The 20,090-nt window shown below is 41.8% G+C and overlaps 1 protein-coding gene across 1 annotated transcript; it reads right to left on the bottom strand.

Moving 5' to 3' along the window:
• Positions 1–1,136: 1,136 nt before the first annotated feature.
• On the bottom strand, positions 1,137–16,136 carry LOC110980316 (protein singed-like). The gene is made up of 4 exons (XM_022236896.2): positions 14,744–16,136; positions 5,285–5,447; positions 4,183–4,484; positions 1,137–3,697 (listed from the first exon to the last, which is right to left on the bottom strand). The coding sequence occupies exons 1-4, from the start codon at positions 15,603–15,605 to the stop codon at positions 3,489–3,491; spliced, it is 1,536 nt and encodes a 511-aa protein (XP_022092588.1). The 5' UTR covers positions 15,606–16,136; the 3' UTR covers positions 1,137–3,488.
• Positions 16,137–20,090: the final 3,954 nt, after the last annotated feature.

Here is a 20,090-nt window from a genome sequence, read left to right as displayed (position 1 = left end):
GAAGTCATGTGTATCTTTGTCAAGATAAGCCTCTTTACATGAGAAAATCAACTCCCCGAAAAGGCTGGAACTCTCCAGAAAAAAATCTATTTCACCATAATGCCCTCTGGTCTGGGTTCAAGAACACCACTTTTAGTGTGTATGCGTGCAAATTTATGCAACTTAGCGTGCCATGAAGCCAATCGAAGCTGACTTTGCAAATTGTGGAACAGTCTGGGTCAAAAACGAGACCACGACTATTGCTTGATCCACGGGTCAGCTTATGCTATTTCTAAGAGTCATCCCCCACACAAGCGATTGGCTTCACTGATAAGTTTCCTGGGTGGGTGAAAACTGGAACTACACAGTAGTTTAGGTTGTTTCAACCCAATTTGGGTGATTGGAATGACTTTTTGGTTTGTTTTTAACCAAACAATGGCTAATATCCACTCATTTTGGAACAACGGCGTATTCAGTTACTTGAGAAACTTGCAAAGTCCCTTGTCGGATCGAAGCACATGTCCATGTTACCCCCTCCTCGTAATTCACAGAGCACTCGTACTCTTAGAAATACTAGTGGGTTTTTGGTTTCCTTTTGCTGTGCAAACAGATATCAAAGATCATTCCACAAATTCTTCACATCATTAATTCTTTTAAGCTTGTTTAGTCCCTATGTATATTTATCTTTCTAATATATTAATCAATGGTAAATATGTAATTTGTAATCCAATCACTATAAATTTTCGAATTTCTGTATTGGAGATTTAATATACCGAAGAAAAAAATTGTGGGTGAAAAATGAAACAGAAAGTAATTCTCATCCCCAAAATGGGTTAACACAGCCCATATTTGGGTAGTTGAAGTTTTCACCCTTCCTTGAGCTGAAATTTAACACAGGCAATTTTTCAGATTAAGATTTGGGTTTTAAGATGTTAAGATTCTTCCCTCAAAAGTTTTTCTTGATGTTTCCCAACGCTTCCAGAAGCAAAGAGAAACACGTTACCCTGCACCATTACCCTTACAGGACAAGCGCAACGTTTGTATGTCAACCGAGTAAACTCCGCATAAATAAGTTATGTGTTCAGATGCCAAGGAACTTGTTTTCTGCTGAAGAACTAACACTTTCGAAATCACACAGACAAATTGGATGACAAATCTTCGTATAAGATATAACGGTAATTTATTAGCGTATTTAAGTGCAATGTAAGGTACCTTTGGACAAACTACAAAACATCGATAAAAGAAAAGACAAATGCGCATTTCGAAACATAGCTTTTACCAAATTTGAATGCAAATCAAGGGAATAAATTTGTGCAGCATGCACCGTAAGGAAGATTAAAAAAACACAAATATTTAGTGATTGAATGTTAGACCATACTGCCACGAGTAATCGAGAAACTTACAGAAATGGTAGTTATTGTAAACAAAGCTTACTTACAAGTCCCAATCAATTTGTTTTGTTCTGTCAATTCACTGTCTAATTTAGACATATAAAATCAATTACAAAGCATAATTATCTTTTCAAAAATATTTTTGGTCTTTCAACATAAAGAAAACGAAAACTAAGAAAGCCAAAATTATGTACACATATCCCAAAACAAAGCGTAATTTTTCAGCCAAAAATCCCGGTAAGACGGAATGAACGATGTTTTTCGTTTACACATTACTCTCTCCAACTTCTCTTACATCAGTTACACCACTAGATCATAAGCGTCGGAAACATTTACAATATAGTCGTGGAAATTCACCCTGTAATGCCGCGGGACGTTTTCTGTAGAAGTAAACTCGGCGACGGGTTTCTTAAAATTAACACTGGTCGACTGAAATTTAAATATGGCGATAAAAGCTCACGTCTGTCTCGAGAACAATCGTCTTTTAAAGCCACTAAACTAAAATCTACGTTTTTTATCTTCATTGCGGAAGGTAATCAACATTATGAAAGACGTCTAGTGGTCGCAAATTTGCCCTGTCAAAGCCAACAACTTGCGTGATTCTTGTACAAATACTTGTTTGGTAGGAACAAAGACTGCTTATTTTCAGGTGTTTTGAAACATTATTTCCAAATTTTTCAAGACCATTGTTCTAGGCCTTATTCCATAACAGTAAACCAAATTAAAGTTTTTAGCAAAGAAATTTATAGCCATCCTGTTAATAGTATGTGCAAAAGGCTATAAGGTATTTGATTTTTATAAACTTTACCACTTACAAGCACAATTATAAACTGCTCACGGTTACTTCAGCATTCAATGTTGTTTTTACAATACAGTAGCAACAGCCATTTTACATAAATCTCAAGAAGTCATTATCTAAAGAACCAAAGAATGAAGAAAAAAACTGAAATGGTATGCATAGTTTCGATGTTTGATTTAAGTACATATGAATAATAAAAAATGTACTACTTGTATCCTCAGTATTAGACAAAATCTAGCCTACTTTTTACGGAATGAGCAATATTGTCGCTTGAGCAGCGATGGATGGACCATGGGTCATGTCAAGTAGGGAGGCATAAACCAAGAGCTAACAATTAGCACGCCATAGGCACACTATTACTATGGAGCCGTGTCCTAATCACTTGGCTGTGGCTTGAATTTACATACAGGTCTATGACAGTGGCTGCAGCCTCTTGCCATTGACTCGTGCGTAATTTCAAGCCGCAGTCAAGTAATTATGAGACAGCATTAGTTCGCCACCGAGTTACAGTAAATGGCTGTAACTTAGGTCTGCAATTGGTCCAGTACCCTAATTGTGCAACAATAGTATGTGCACCCATGAGAACGACGCAATAGAGGGGTCCCAATACGATGCTTCTAGCGTTGATCTGCGCACTTCTGCGTTTGAAAACGAGGCTGTATGTGTCAGCTTCAGTTCTTAATACGATCAGACGATTGAAAGGAGTCAAGACACAAAATACATAAAGGTATGTTAAATTCAGACATTTCAGGCGGCACATTTTTGTGGAAGAGTCTTTCAGGATGACTCGACACGTTTGAACTAAGGTACCTGCGATGGTAGTGTATCTTGTGCAGTGGGCGTGGCTTAAACTGAAGTGGCGTCACACTTACGAACCGGATACTGCATGTACTGTGTGGACTCCGCGGGCGCGCACGCGATGAAGTTCAACACAGAGAGCCTCGGTTTCGATGCAGATATGCGCAAAGGGAGCTAATGTGAAACCCTCAATACGGTGACCCAGATTTGGTCCACGAACACAACCAAATACAACTCAATCGCACGTTATTTTCTCCTAATATTGGAATATGAGAGACGTTACTTCCATTTATACGCAAACAAAAGACAATCATGCAGTTAAACCTGCATGTTATGGCCAGTGAGTAAGTGGCTAATGGAATGCGACTAGAAGGTCAAAATGACCACAACACGGTACGCTTTGGATTTCCAAAATCAACAAAAATGTTGCTGTTTTCATCGGAGAGTTTTGTAATGTATAGTCGCTTTTACAAATCATTAGTATGGTCGTAAAAAAACTCCTAGTCCACTACAAATCGTTTCTAGAACTCCCATAGAGTACTCTTTTTCATCTCTGTTCCCGTTGCTCTCATCTCTCCATGCTGTTTGCCCTCCAGCAGTTTCCCGTTGGAAGCGCGGATCAGGAACTGCGACCTCTTCATAAACTCCAAGGTGAACTTCTCGGGGGCGCCCTCACTCAACGTGTAGTTGCCTTCGCCGTCCACGGTCCATGCTGTGTTGGGATCGCGGCCTGGATCCAAATAGACGGTGAGTAAAACCAAAACGGTGACTTAAAGGACATAATAATCAAGATGCGATTAAAGACTTCATGACAAGATACACGAGTATTTTGGGCAATTTCAATGTTTCTTTTAAAGTATTATGTGCTGTGTACTGAAGAAACGCCCAAAACAAATCGAAACCAAACCAAAAGCACCAAAAGTATTGAAACGTGGACTCTGCCCAAAGATGGTTCAATTTAATTTGTGCATAATTTTTACTTACAGAAATGCTTTCCTACCAGTGCTTAATCTAGATTAAAATTTGATAATTTAATTTAAAATCCACTGCAACCAAAATGTACCTATGACCATGACAGTTGTTACACTGTCACAAGATATACGACAGAAGACTGCATATTAGGTCTACACGGCCCAAATACATTTTTTAAGAATCAGTTGCATGACTCTCGAAATCATGGGTAATGCTGGCTGCTCGAGACTGAGATCCCCTCACCTCTGAAGATGTAGGTCCCGTCGTTTTCGTACGACACCTGGATGACCTCGTTGTCCACTGTTGTCCGGTTACACTCGAAGTTCTTCCTCAGACCGATGAAGCCGTGCTCCCCCTTCAGCACCAGGTTGGGCCGGTTGCTCAGCTTGAAACGGAAGGTCTCGGGCTTGCCCACCTCACTGCCGGAGGCCACCAGAGGCCCACTGCTCTTGATGCCCACAAACTTGCCATTGGCCTTAGCCTTGAGCGCCACAGTGCCGGCCTCCAGCCCGTCGTATACCAGTTCGAATAAGCAGGCATTGCTCCTGCGATTGGACGGTGTAAAAATCAACTTGTAAATAAGAGAAACACTAATGATAAATGGCTGAATTCAACACCAAAGTGAAGCCCAGCCCAACAATATGACTGACATATTTGGGTCAATCCCCTTTTCATCCTTATTTTCACGAGCATGAAAAGCGGTCAAAACAACCTCTTCCCCTGGCCCAACAGTTGGTACCCTCGTGACAATCATAACAAGAACACGGATGTTACCGTTCGACCTTGTCTTTTGGTGTGCACTGTGCACCAGTAAGCATCGCCAGGATGTTTTTTTTTTCGGGGGAAGGGGAAACGTTTGCGGGGGGGGGGCAAAGCACTCAACAACGAACTGATAAACCTTCCATTCTTAATTTCCTTTCAACAGAGGGCGGTGTAACTGTCCACGGCAGTCGGGTGAATTAATACCGAATTAGGGGCGTTTACATTCACCTTAATTAGAGGGAACTGGTAATGTTTAATTACATAGGTAAATACTTTGGCCAGATCAAGACATGATTGGAATGAATTTTCTGACCCTCATTAAACATAACTGATCCATCATTTAACTCATTAACTACGAACTAACAGGAAACAAAATTATACATATTAACCAGATACATGTACATATTGTCTACGACGGTATGACAGAAATTTCACCTACAAGTCCGACTGCAAGAGCGTGTTGTCTGTCTTCATAGCGAAGAGTTAGAAATTTTTACTTCAGACACCCAGTATATTTATCTTGACAATACAACCTGTTTTCTAGGCATTAAGCTTTTTCCGGTTACCCACGCTGTAGGCTTACTTGGATTTGCCATTATTGAGAATGTCTTGCTTGCCAGAGTCCATGGACCAGTAGTTACCGTTGCTGCTACGGACGGCCCACTCGTTAGTCTTTCCGGGGGCACATTCTAGCTGGAAGGTCTCGGTATCTGTCTCCTCGTGCTGGTTGGCTGAAACGTGGATATCTGTGTGAAAAAAAAATGAGGCAGAAATATCATCTATAATGGTCCTTTCTCTAAAACTGGTCCAATGCTATGATCGTGGCAGTGGTATGTTGGCCGAACTCATTCTCAACTCTCTCGGGAAATGAATTCGAATGAACATCCCCTAGGTTAGAATGTGGAGACATTCGTCCAATGTTGAGACACCACACGGTGTTCGAGACCATGTTATTTTCACCGTGTGTAGTTTTTGCTGCGCACAAAAACAATCAAGCTATTGCCCGTTTAAGAGGAAGCATTTAGGGGGCACTTCTCTTTTTCGAAATGGCCGCAAGATGATTCACTATAAAAAAAAATCATATCTGTGGTGTAAATATTGTGAACTTATTGCATCAAACTTCCCCATGGACTTTTAATAGAGCATAACATGTACCTGTTATAGGGGAAAATAAATGTGCCTCATGCAAAAAGTTCTCGAGTAGGCAGTCTGGTAAACACACGCCCTGTTGCAAATAGTCTAAAATTCCGCCAACAAAACCAATTAATTTGAATTCAAAACCCATCAAACTCAGTTGTTTGGAAGTCCCACACAGAGCTCAAAATAAACAGAGTGTCACTTCACCTGACACCCCCAACTGTCACCTTGTCTTAATGTCACCTTGACGCCATTCTAACCAGGCATCATTACCGATTTCCTTGTCCCAAGAAGATTGGCTTTGTCGCCCGGGGAACTTTCACCAGACGTGCAAGACAAAGAAGGCTTCATTCTGCGTCCACGTACCAGTCGCTATTAAATTTTAGGGTTGTTGTGCACGTGGTGATTATGCCGCCGAGCATTTTTTCGGGTCTGCGAATCATTACCATAGGCTATTCTGCATGGATCAGTTTGAGTTGGAGTGAGAACAGAGTGAAATCTGTACGGTAATCGACCCGCGGTGTTGAGAAAAGTAATCGCTATCAAAGAATGAAACTGGATACAGAAATGTGCAAAGTGGAAACCTCAAAGGCCAAGGGAAAAACACAAAAGACGATTCAGTCGGCCCTTCTTCCTGTGACTATGGGAGGAGAGATCATTCATATCTATTCTTGTGATCACTCCTATGTAATAAATTCGTTTACGCTTCCACATCAAGTGTACACGTGCACATTGAAAACCAGCCAGTAACCGATACAATAGATCCCCCGACAGTCCCAATTTCTCCAATTCCAATATGATTTTACGTACACTCTAGGGGCCTAGGGGCCAATATTCATTTGATGTCAGAAATGAAGTTGGGGTAACTGTCAGTATTTTTTTTCACTCCCGAACACTTGTGAGGTCATGTCTGAAATCAAAACAAGAAGGATCCTTGACATTATCGACAACCCTTTTGCTGCTATTTTGCCATCCACATAGCTGGCTTTGTTTGTGGACAATCGTTCTTTGTTTGTAGAAATTGATTATTTATTTATTCTGGTGAACCACAAATTTCAAGGCCTTCAGTAAATACAAAGTCGTGGGACGTATAGATTGTTCAATGTCTCTGATTTTCAGTCCCGTGATACAAAAGTAATAAATTTTGCGTGAATTCGAAGATTGTAATAAATGGAAGGCGCATCGGAGACATTTTGAGGGCGTGGTGATTACAGTTAAACCACAACACTGGTTTACCTATAGAAATGTATTGTCATCTGATTTAGTTGGGAGTTGCTCAAAACGAAAGAGAAAAGTTCTGACACATATTGAAATGTTTAAAAAGGTTTTGCTAATGTTTACAAGGGTTTTGCTATTTATCCGTTAACCATAATGTAAACACCAATCCCAGCGTCTTGCTTTGACCACATCTCTCTTCCAAGTTTCACCGCAAACAACAGCTACACAATGTTTAGTAATATAGTCTTTTTCTTGCGATTTAGAGTACACGTGGACTCCAACAGCAATTGCTCCAACCATAGAGCTATAGCTCTACCAATGTTCCAAACTCTAGTTCAGGGGTAATCACTTGGCGCCCTTTGAGCTAAAGATAATCTAGATAATTAAGATAATTATAGGAATTCGGAACACGACAAGCGTTGCTTCCACTCCCGTTCGGCACATGCCGAAATGCTCCAAGCTTTCGTATCAGTCACTCAACTAGACAGACTCCGGCTGCGCCAATGCAATATGGTCGAGTGGTTAGTACCACAGTGGTGGCTTGGGAGATTAAAATATTCATTGCTTCACTTAGAATTATAATATTGCGTGGGTTAATGGTCACATGTACATGTATACGTACATGTTTGTCTGTCCCATGAGTATCGTATTATTTGTCCGTCAAGGTCTCCTCATTCCGATGATATAGTTGTGTAGGGTTTATGTAGAATACAGAGATCGAAATACCCGAATGTACTAAAAAATAACTCCAAGGGCCCAAGTTGGAAACCAAAAATTCCAACACTGCTTGTTTTGTTTTCATTTTCAAAGATTTGTGCCATAGCTGAGTTGTTACAATCTGTGATAAATCGTTAACTGGTTGTGTATGATGGCGGAGGTATACAATGTACATGTAATGCTATAGTAAATGATGCCACAAAACCCCATACTGAGTATTGTTGATCTACGAGGGGTCTCATTTAGCAGGGTGACTCAGAAAATATGACGGGCTTAATTTCATTAAATGCCATTTGTGCACTTTGGTGGCATCTCAAACTTTCCTACAGTGCATCTCATTTTGCGCAAACGAATTGTCTGTGCATGCAACATGCTCGACACGACTGAAGGTCTGTAGCTTTATTTTGGGTTGGTTAACCAGGGCGTCACTATGGCAGAACAGAGGGTGAGATCGTCGATCCTGTTTGTCAACTCAAGATAAGATAAGATATAGTTACAAGTTTGCAAACACAAAACTAAACACTCTTTCGTAGCATACAAATAAGCTTCCAGTTTTGTCAGACCTCCATAGAGTTAGGCCGGCACACTTTTTCAAGTTTGTGCCAAGCAAATTTGACATTCCGAACGTCCGCTGTCCTTGAACCGCTTTAATCTGCATAGCGCCACCCCACCAAAAAAGCACAAAGGAAGTACAGGTACCACTCCCGGTCTCCGGAACACTACCCCAGTACAGGAAGTTCTCGCTTAACTTAAATCCTAACCGGGACAAAACCCGGATTCTAGTCCAAAGAGATTCAACCACAGGATTATTCCAAACAGGAAAGATGCCACATGTAAACTGGCAACACGATAGTACATGTATGTTACAAAATTTCCTTGTTGGCACGGATAGTGGCTGTTTTGTTTTTCCTAAATTCCGGCTGAATCCAATCCAAAGAGGAAATATCAAACATATTGTTCAATCAGAAGATACAGCTGTAATATAACTGCATAAATCCTCGAGGATACCATTTCTTCTGGCCATTTTCTAATCCATGAACTACCCTAGCTCTAGTAGTAGTAACGTGACCCGAGGGTCTATTGCACCGCAGATACCGTACATACGCGCCTTGTGCACCGCAGCGGAAAACGTGGATATTATGTAAATTTAAGCAAAATATCACCTACCACACACTTCGCAAGCAATATGGTATTCAGGCTTCAGCTGGTGAGCGGGAAATAGCATGGATAAATTTTTCTGAAAACATGATTCCCATTTTTTGTGTGTAAACCTTGATTCTAGTGCTGGCTTCAGGGGTATAGGTGCCACCATCATTCCCCTGCGTGAATGCAATAGCGTTTCCTACAACAAATAGGCCCTATTTTTTTCACGTAGAATGGCATGGCTTGACGGACCTGAATAAGAGAAGAAATAAAGGGTGATGGCATGGGGCTACTTGTCACCTGTTAACAGTATCTTTGCATTATTTTGGAAGTCCATTCAATATAACAATGCACCGTCGCTTGATAATTAATGACACTCACTGTCTGTGCATTTTGGATTTCATTTGTATCATGGAGGAAGGATGTTCGTATACAGTATAACGGGCGGCAAAAACGCACTTGGAGCAGAAGTTCAATTGATTCTCTTTTCCTACAATACACAGCGTAATATTTGAGGAGCCAAATGCGAAATCAAATTTCCAGTGGGACTGCAAGAATTTCTTATGCGGTTTTCCTTCCCACATGTCAATGCAATAAGCAATGACCAACAACCTTTTCATGCGTGACGGGTCATCGACAATCCACGGATGCACTCCGGTTGAAAAATCGCTGTGTACTAATGTGCATGTACATGTACATTCAAAAACGGCGTCGCACAGAGCGAGTCAAGGGAAGGATGTCTTCTTTTTTTCTTATTTGAGACGACTTTCATCAACAGTTATTATGTTAAAGTTGTGTATTGAATCGTGGCTACCGTGTAAGATGTATTAAATCTTCATCCCAAAGTATTATGTTAGAAAAATTGTTATAGTATTTATAGTACCTAATACATGTCATGGACTGACCCAAATTATCATAGGCGTCCCTTTCAGGATTATGTGAAAATGTATGTTTACTTTAAGAGATATGGATAATATTTCCATGAGAATAACACACGTGCAGACGGTGTGCAGCACAGCCACGTTTTCAAAGTTTCATATTGAACAGCGTATCAACTTCGACAAAATTTCGTAGTAGTTTGAGACTGAATACAAGCCAATGAGAGAACGCAAGAGCAAATCAATGATGAAACTTTGTAAACGGAGTGATGTTACCAAAATAACAATTTACAACATCTATTTAGGGACAGATATCTTATGTCAATGACGTTGAACACAGAGGATATCGTGGTTCGTAATGTCCTAAACATGTTAAAGAATGTAGGTTTACAACGAGTATTAAAAAACTGGTATACTTCAATATCAGAAAAGCATCTGCACAACATGTTATGCGCCCTATTTCTGGATCAGAAATCGAATATAAACGAGTTACCAGACAAGGGTTATCGCAATAAAAGCAAGACGTGAACGAGGTAGGTCAATACAGTGCATGAATATTAAAGAGGGCAGGGGTGAGAAGTAACACGTGTGACCAATCGTTGTATTCTGACACACAATCGATACAAATCACAAGTCTGTGGCGGGTGTATCCCCAATTGACAACATTGTTCCCTCATACGACATGCTTGTATCGCTTTATTCCGTGTTTACACAGCAGGTCGTAGGCCACACAATCTGCTATTATTAAACGAGTTTGTCGGGCATGATCTTTATACTTTATTGATTTGCATAAAAGGACCCATATTGTTCTAATTACTTAGGTCATCAAACGTAGGTTGCTGCGAACAACTTCCTCTGCCTAGAGATGGATGTTTTCTTTGAAAGCAAGTCAGTTTCCGTATTTTATCAGAAAACATGTAAGGTTTCCTGTGGGCTTTCTCACTATCATTTGCCCACCCAACAACGGAGCTATCTCGAGATAAGTATGTCTATACGTATAGTCGTGGGTTGGAAGTAAATATCCAGTCTCCCCCTATTCTTTATTGGCATTAAATGATGTTGGTTCGGGCCCTTTGGTGACATTTTCCTGTTGCTTGGTAACCAGCGCCTGATCTGCAGTTTTAACTGTTTGGTAAACATTGAAAAGGCATTCCCAGGCATGTAAACTCAGAAACCTTTTTCTATAAATGCCAGCGCTATTTCGCGAAATACCGGGGCCGTCTTTTTTGAATTTTCACAAGAATTTGAAAAGCTACAATAGCCCTGGCTAGTTTTCCAGACTATCTTTCTTCCTGCTGGGCCACCTGCAACAGGATAATTTCCTGCGTCCTGGTACAACAACGCCAGACCTCAATTCACATCCTCATTGGCTGGAGAGTTGAACTACTTTTTCCCGTAAAAAAAAACACGCCAAGAGAAAAGAGCCGGTGTGCCCAAAGACCTTGGCCGTGTTACCCCAGCACGCAATCTTTTTAAGAGGCAGCAATAACAAAGCTTCAGTCCCCACACAATATAATCACATCACGTTTTCGTCTTCCCGCTGCAGGCTGCATGAACGTCCCTTAAATTGCGTATCTATACACCCATAAGAATATCGTTATCATCGTGCAGCTCGAGGGAATTAAACTCGCATGCCGCGACCTCACCGGAAGGTCACAGACAGCCGTAGACTGAACATGTCCCAAGCTAAATTTCAAAACCACGCTTGATTTTTCCCCTTTTCCCCATGCAGAAGAGAAGTCAACTGATTTATGGATTCACAAGGCTTACACACTACGTTGCGGAAGCATGTTAGAGCACCAATGATTAAGTGCGTCCTGCAAATGCTCTCGTTGTGGTAAAGTTGCGTCACTCCGCTATATAACACTGCAGTTCAACGTTAGACAACTTCATTTTTTTTAAAAATCACAAACCGTTTACTAATTACATATAGGCCAACTGTGCGATTTCCTTCGACAGAATTGCCCAGTTCGATTGGCAAGTGCTGAATTACCACAAAAGGTGTTCTACAATTTCTGAAACTATATAAACTTCCTGTATCAAGTTGGCACAATAGGACCAAAGTTTATAATCCATGAGAGATGAAGTAGGTTATCAACGACCAACTGATATAATGAGGTCAAAAGAAATGAATTCGAGCCTTTCCTGTCTAAAGGTCTGATCCATTACCACTGGCGCCCCTGGGATATTGCAACCTTTGATATTTCACTGACTTCAAGATTTCTCCAACGCATAACACTAAAAAAAATATGACTGAAAATATCATGAATCGGCCTCCTACATGACGCATAGGCCTGATGAGCAGGGGAATGTCAGACCTAGTTTGATTTTAAAACGAGGAACAGTGTTGCCAGTAATCCTAATATCACTTTACAAATATGCGGACGGACCGAATGAGTCATGTCAGTGTTATCCCCACGTCAGACATAGTGTCGAGGTTTGCTGCGCACTGTATGTTTATATAATATTCATGTATCCAGCAATTCTTATCTTGTTATGAAAATAATCTAATAAAAAGTGCAACTGCAAGGCGCTTACTGCAGGATCTGCTATGCTGCCACAAGAGATTTGCTATTAATGCGAAAACCGGAGGGGAAGCCGTAGTCATGAGTGCGTATATTTACTCTCAGCAAACACCGCCGCGGATGCACGACTTCAAGAGCTGTGTCTTTTTATTTTGTTCATTGCACGCTATGTTCACACACAGGACGGTTGCGTCTCATGCGTGTTTCTGCAAAGTACAAAACCGGCACTCGAGATAATACAAACAGTTCCTCCGGTGATTTCAAACGAGCCACTTCAGAAAAATGAAACCATGTAGACAGTCCAATCACAGTAAAATTTCGTCAGTTTTAAGCTAAAAATGCAAGAATTTCAAAGGGGAGATCATTTCTTTTATATGCTGTTCATCTGGAATCCGCCTTATTTTTATGCTCTTGCTAAATCAGTACTTAATCAAGCGCACGTGCTTCTTCTGCCCCGACAGTCCCAAATCCTCCAATTTCAGCATGATTTTACATACACCCTACTGGGTTACGGAAGACCTTTGTTACGTGCCAAAATACTGGTGAAAAAGCCTCATCTTTTTGTCCACAATAACGTTTAATTTGACGCAGTCTTTATATGAAAAAGCATTCTAAATCAACACCAAGAATGGTCTAATGTTATCCCATTTCCATCAGACGTCAAACACTGAGTAACGTGTCTAAAAAGAAATCATTTTATAGTAGAGATTAACTTTAACCGGAAGCCAGGATCGCATAACAGTAATCTACAACGCGGCGAGTCCCTTCTAAATTACCCTCCTCCTTTGAAAAAAATATATTTCCAGTCACGTGATAAACGTGGGAAAGAAGGGGGGGAGATTCCCTCCATTGTCGAATCAAAATGGTGTAAAGACACAACAAAACCTACACATGCTAGGACACGCATGCCATGACACACATCACAACCCGTATTATTACATCCCAACTTCACACGGACGTATGGGAACGTACAGGCCTTTCAAAAACTTAAGTCACCAGAACAATGCACAAAACGAATACGGTCATAAGTAATCCAAGCATTGTTCGATATTTTCTATAGAAATTGGTTATTTACAAAGTCTGGGACTGGTAGTCGGGGAACCAAAGGAACACAATAGAGCCCTTGACGAAATGAAGAGCTTTATCCTAGCTGCCCAAATATGGCAAGAAATATCTCGATCAGGTTTGACCCGTGCAAGTAGAAAAGCGTATCGGACAAGCCGTGAAACTGTTGAGTATTTAGTTGACAATGGCGCTACATATAGAGTGATACTTTTCTGGTATTTCCAAAATTCCAAGTTTAATGCGTACACCGTACTTGTTTAAATAACCCCGTCGATGCATGTCAAGATCTGCCCCGGGGCTTGGTTCAAACAATCGAGGTGGCATACAATTCGTGGAATCACACTGCTGACTGTTGAACGACAAATGTGGATTGTAAGATCACAGAGCTGGTAACAAGCAAGTCGCTGTTCCAGGTTGTCGTTACACACTTCTGCTAACAGTTCAACCATGGAGGAATTAATTCCTCCATGGTTTGCCCACAAACCCTTAAAAACGGCGAACAAAATTTCCGTCAAAGAACTGTCCTATACAGAAACTCGTATTGAAAGTCTTACTCTTAGGTCCAAAAAAGACAGAAAAATCACGACTTATAATAAAATGAGAGCTATATAGCTATAAATCAGATACCTTCATTTCTTATGGCTCCATGGCTTGCCTAATAGCCAAATGACAAAAAAGATGTTCAAATTGAACGGAGGATGGGTGTTCCAAAACACCGCCTCATTTCCTATAGCCCATTCAATACGAGGCGGTCGTACAATCATAGAGCATCTCTTCAAGGACAGTATTAACATAGTGTAGACTGAGCAAGGCCACAAGTCGGAACCAGCCTAACAAACAGTATAAAAGCAGTCATTAACTCACTCAGACGTCGTCGCCATTATTTGCTGCTACTTTCATATTAGTGAGAGCTTATTATATCAAATAATGGAGGTGAAACATAATGTATCTCAACAGAATTACACTGGATCGCTGAAAGTAAGGTCATCATTTCTGAAACTATCATTTAAATTTACGAATCTCTGTTGTGGACCCATGTTAATGTTGAGAAAGTATAAACCAATGTGAAGCATGCAGTCCACAGCAACCTATACGTCTGTATACTTTATTAATACATCCTGGTCCGGAGTTGATTTGCCTTTGAATGAAATCCATTCATAGGATACACCCAAGAACTGTGGGTTCGGGGTTCGTCGTCCGCCGCGACCCGTGAGCTCCATATTCATAAAATACCGATACTCATAGATAATCTAGTAACATGACTAGGGAGGGAGCGAGATAAATTTGCCTAAAAATCAAGATTGTCCTGAAAAATTTTATTTCCTCTCCACGTACCTCCGGAGTATTTGAGCTTCTTACCTTGTTTCATGGATACGATTTTGTTGTTGCTCAGGTTATAGAAAATACCCTGAGGGTAGCTGTCCTCCAGCTTGAAGAGTGCCTCCTTGCCCACCGTTCCTTTCCTAGTCATCAGCTCACCGTCTTTGCCGCCAACCGACAGGTACTTGCCACCGTTCTTGAAGGCGAGGTGCTCGCCGTGGAACTCTAAGGCAAAGAGGGCATCCCCGGACTTGTCAGCAGACAAGGAGCCGTCGGCGTTAAGGAAGCGGTCGTCGGCGGCCTGGATGAGGTACTGGCTGGCTGCCGCGTCCCAGATTAGGGTCATGACAGCGTCCCCGCCCCAGGGGATGTTCTCGTTGAAGAGGAGCCGTTCCCTCTCCAGGTCCAGGTGGGCAAACTGCTGGCGCTGGACGCTGAAGATATTCACCTGGGGGTGGATGGCTAGCTGGATGCTCCAGGTCTCCGACGTCCCGACCGACTTGGCCTTGCACGTGGGCTCGGCCCCGGCGCTCAGGTAGTCCAGCGTCTCGGCCTTGATGGCGAACTTGCCGTCACCCTGCGGCTCCACCCGGAACTTCTGCATGAGGTCCGGGCTGGTCTCGTCATCCATCTTCTCCGCCGTCACCTTACCGTACTTGTCATAGGTCAGGCGGTACACGGTGATAAGGCCAGACTTGGATGCCTTGTTGGACAGGAAGAAGAGTTTGCCGTCTGCGGTGGCGGGGTTGAGGGTCCATACTTGTTTGCTCTTCAGCGAGGTCCCGTTGACGTTCACCGTGCCCAGTTCCGTCGTCAAGTACTTCTTGGAAGAGGCGCTGATCAGCCCCACGTCAAACTGCAGCACGTCGCCTCCACTCGCGGTTCCGTTGGCCGCCGACATGGCTAGAAATGGAATGTCTTCGTCTTACACAAGTTACAGTGCAGTAAATCACACAAGTGTGCCAATGCAGCCTTCGCAACTCACTCTACTAGCGCCGAGCACCAAGCTTAGTTTCACCGAGGTTCGTAAAAAAATGGCTCTCCTCAGCTCACTGCTTTTGCGTTTACTGTTCACTAAACGGACAGGCCTTGCACAGTAATCAGATATTCGCGTTCAACTTACGTGCTCCGACAGTGAGTCAGCTTGTGCTGCTGCCGGTAAAGCCCTGCTGTGGGTTCACCCGGCCCACACATCGACAGGAAACAGTTTGGTGACTGTGATAAAGGGCGTTGGTTGGCACCGTCACGTGACCAGTACCGCTACCAGCGTACCACACACACAAAGTTCTCGTTGTAATCGGTGCACAGTAAAACCGCAGGGGGGCCAGGCAGTCGGGTGCCCGCAAAGATTTTGCACCCGTGTGAGCTCAGAATTCCGCATTGACTTGCATTCGTATTGTACATGTACATGTACAGTGTACACGTGTGTTTCAGTGCACGACTAGTTACATACACACTTGTGCAACACACGAACTCAGTGTAGGATGAGCCCTGTCTTATGCTAATGCTCATTCGTAGACCAATAGCAGTCCAGTTTACGTCATATAGTGATAGTCATGCGTGACTGGCTATGACACTTCGATTCAGCGCCTCGATGATTAACATGAGAATGGTAGCATCGATCAGTACATTTGCATGTAAGCTGAGCCCAATCCTAACATGGAAATACGAACCACTTGCTTGAATTACAAAATTTAATCAGAATGGGTAAAGCAATAAAAAGAAACGTTTTTGAAAGATCAGACCAACATAGCAGAGAGTGTGCCGGAAACTCTGGGAAACACAATTACGATAATATTAGATTTGTCCAGTATTTGTACATTGGAAAGAGAGGGAAGGTTTTAAAGGAAATACAAGTAAACTTATGCAGTTGGACAAGAACGAAATCAAAGCAACGATAAGTAGCCATACAGATTGCAGACATTAAAGTTTCGGAATGCACCGAGAGGCCCATATATACAGCTCATGGGGATTTACATAGAAGTGACAAAGTTTGACATTTATTTTCTGTTTTCGAAATGATAGTGGGAAAGGGGCCCAAATTTGCTAAGTCACGGAAACGGTTGTCAGTGCGACGAGACCACAATACGTCAAGTAAAAAATTGAAACGCTTGACATGATTTACTCGTCTGCTATTCACCATTCCTAGAAAAAAAATCTGTATTGGAATTGTTTTAAGAAAAACCTTCAAAATGCACCTGTGTCTCAGTTAACCTCAATTTTAATATGTGTTTCACTATTTCAAAGGCCTACTTTGTCACCTGTATTTCTATATTTATGAGCAAAACTCCAATGTCATCCAAGGAAGCAAACCTCGATGTTGCATCGATTTGTACACAGTAACTCAGCTTTTTAAGTACTTGTTTAATTTTCTATCCTTTAGTAATTCATTGTTGTTTAATTACATGCCAGTTAGCGAGCTATCTTTACCCTTTCTGAGAAACGATTTCATTGATTAAATTCTGGGTTTACAATTGCATAAGAAAACCTATGCACAGAACTATGGCCTCCCTGGATGACATCACGACAACAGCGCCCCCAATTGTCTTAGAAAACATGGATAATTTTAAGTTTATTAAAAAGTGCATCTTTCAAAGCGTTTAACCACATAGGGATGAAAATAGTTTTCATACATTGAAGAAGAGTATACAGCTATAATAAAATCGTGTCTAAGAGAAATCACTGCAGCTACACTTTAAAGTTCTGTCGGAATGCTTGCAGCTGGCAGCAGGCTGGTCTGTTAGTAATGTAGCTTTAGGGGTTGGCTTGCGAAAATCTGGCAGAATTCGCTAGAGGTTTAAACTGCTGGAGGAACATGGAAGAAAACCCATATGATTATAAATAGATGGATATATTCACGGTTTAAGAGACTTCTTAGTCCCGTGAATGAGAGCTGAAGTGCAGATAGATCTATTGTACCACAGCTAGGAGGGACGGGAGAGGTGTGACACCCCCCTCAATTCCGTCACTAACCCCTCCCACTTTCAGCGTCGCCACTCCTCAGAAAAGTTAATCAAATCAAAGATTATTTTTGTTACTTTTTCAATGAGTCAAGAACTGCCCCAAAGTTAGTCTACATCATGATTTCGTCGTTTCAGTGGGTGTTAGATGCTTTTAAAGTTATGGTATGGAAATTCCTTTCAAGTTAAGCCTCGGTGTGATGTGGTATGTGAAATGAATACACAAGCCACCTTCGGCTTACTGTTGTGAGGTTTATTTTACATGATATCAAAACCTCAAAACGAGAAAACGAGACATTAGTTGCAATTATGCTGCAGCAACGCTTCAGGGTACTTTGCTTTTTTGATAACGATGCCCCTTGACGGCTGTTGTGCCGTTGTCATGGAAATTTTGCCACAGGTTACGTAATCCCCCCACACCTCCCCTTGTTTCTGCAGTAACAGTTGTCAACAATCCATTGGAGTCATTTAGCCGCCCAGATAGATTTTAACTCATTGTATGTGAATTGTGAGTGTTCTGAATGAGTCTCAAGCTGTGAATCACTGTTATTTTCATATAAGATTTGGGCCTGCAAAGCTGTACCTCTTTTTTTGGGGGGGGTGAAGTTCTTGACATGATGGAAATCGATAAACGGACAGTGGACAAGCAGGTTATGTTCATTTATAAATTATTTTTATTTGTTCACAGCATGGTTTGTAAGTTTTTGCACAATGACTGACCATAGAGCTAGGAACACAACTGACTAAAGTGAAAATGTTAAAAAGAATACAAATTTAATAGGAGCTTTTGTTCCTTTTAAGTCGTTCTGTGTAAATATTAACGTAAGTTTAAATATCCTCGTACAACACGTGTCGACCTACATGTGAAAAGACCTACGTAAAACAGGCACACTGTTCACAACCTCAGTTTTTGGGTTCAGATTTTGACAGCAATGCACAAATAATCTGAATGTGACATTATAACCTCAAATAACAACACCCCCCAAATATAATTTATTCACTTTAAGTCTTTTTACACTGGCCCGTTATCATTGGCTTTCCACGCTATCGCATACTCAGTACTCTCCTGATTATGTTTGAGTTGTCCTAAAGTTCAACAAAGATCCTGTGTTAAATTCAAAAATGGAACTGAATTCTTCGTACAAGGAAGTTTTCAGAACGCTCATTTTCACAAAAGCTGAATCGATTTTCCGAGAAACCAAACTCTCGCAAAATTGCAATGGAATATACATCTACGACAAATTGAATACAATGAATATTCACAAACTGAAGGTATTCGGCGCTGCCTACAGAATACCGAGTCACAGAGGATGCAATGTATCGCCAGTATTCCACGCATGTATGGCTAGTAATTTGCCACGCTAATTATATTAGTTACGCAGTGACTGTTGCTTACAGCACGAGTATCTTTCTGTAGCCAAGTTGGAGACGATACACATTTTTATGCCCCGCGAGCTGAACCTTATGGGTGTACAGTGCTTCGAATCCCCGAGCAAGATGACGCGACTGCATCATCGCTATATATCGTCTTCCTATATAATCGTTATGTCCTCGAGTCTTGAAGATTAAACCATCCCACGTGTTTTGTGAGTCATGGGGATCATTACGGCTCTAGTCCGACCCCACAATATTTCACGATGAGCAATGCTCCCTTCATGCATCATTTAGGCTAAGTTCCTGTTGATAATAATAGTTACACCCCTCTACTTGACTTTTTGGGTCCGCCTTTGCTTTTGCAAAGAAAAACACAGCCCTGACACGTCAATCTCAGGTTTTAATCATCAAAATTCCCGTTTGAATATCTTTGTTCCATCTTTAACCATATTAGGCAAAAAGTTCAACCACCAATGCCTGGCTCACAGAAACATACACCTAACACAATGCAGTTAACTTGTCCAGTTTCGTCAATTTCGATGCGGTGACTCAACGTTGTTTTCCCATTTCCCGAGGTTAATGGGCCCAGTGGATCAACCGGGACGCTGAAACCCCATTGTAGTCCCCCTCGGTTGCAAAGATTACAAACCGCCGGTAAATGCTGGATCACCGTGACGCACTCTAGGCTTTTGTGTACTGAGTGTGTCGCGATTGCATTCAACAACCCGGACAAAACTCGGATAAATCTGGGGTTGCGCCCCCAGGCTGGCCAAGCTGTATAGCCAGCAAGAAATGAGACAGAGGGGTACCCCTCCCCGCATATCCGATCGCTACACACACCCTAGACTATCGTTTTACATCCCCCCTAGATGCCTGAAAAGAATCCCTCAGATTCCAGTGAAACAACAGTAAGCGGCGGGGGGGGGTCTCTCCGTCTCACATCCCGCTTCATTATGTGCCAAGCAGGGAGGAAAAATCAAGGATGTTGACAAATTTTGGAAGTTGTCTTCATGTAAAGTTTCCTAGGTGTAGATTAAAGTCTGATTATTTGG

Source organism: Acanthaster planci, linkage group LG07 (assembly GCF_054643075.1).
Source record: "Acanthaster planci isolate LZ-2023a linkage group LG07, COTS_SCS, whole genome shotgun sequence".
Classification (NCBI taxonomy): Eukaryota; Metazoa; Echinodermata; class Asteroidea; order Valvatida; family Acanthasteridae; genus Acanthaster; species Acanthaster planci.
The sequence above is the reverse complement of the archived record's forward strand: the minus strand, read 5'-3'. Positions and strand labels throughout refer to the sequence as shown.

Bases quoted from the DNA above. Each gene is read 5' to 3' on its own strand.
- LOC110980316 (XM_022236896.2), bottom strand. From the start codon at position 15,605: ATGTCGGCGGCCAACGGAACCGCGAGTGGAGGCGACGTGCTGCAGTTT. The intron at 4,485-5,284 runs GTAAGCCTACAG...GTCCAATCGCAG, and splicing joins CTCAATAATGGCAAATCCAA to GAGCAATGCCTGCTTATTCG. The intron at 3,698-4,182 runs GTGAGGGGATCT...ATTTGGATCCAG, and splicing joins CGGGACCTACATCTTCAGAG to GCCGCGATCCCAACACAGCA.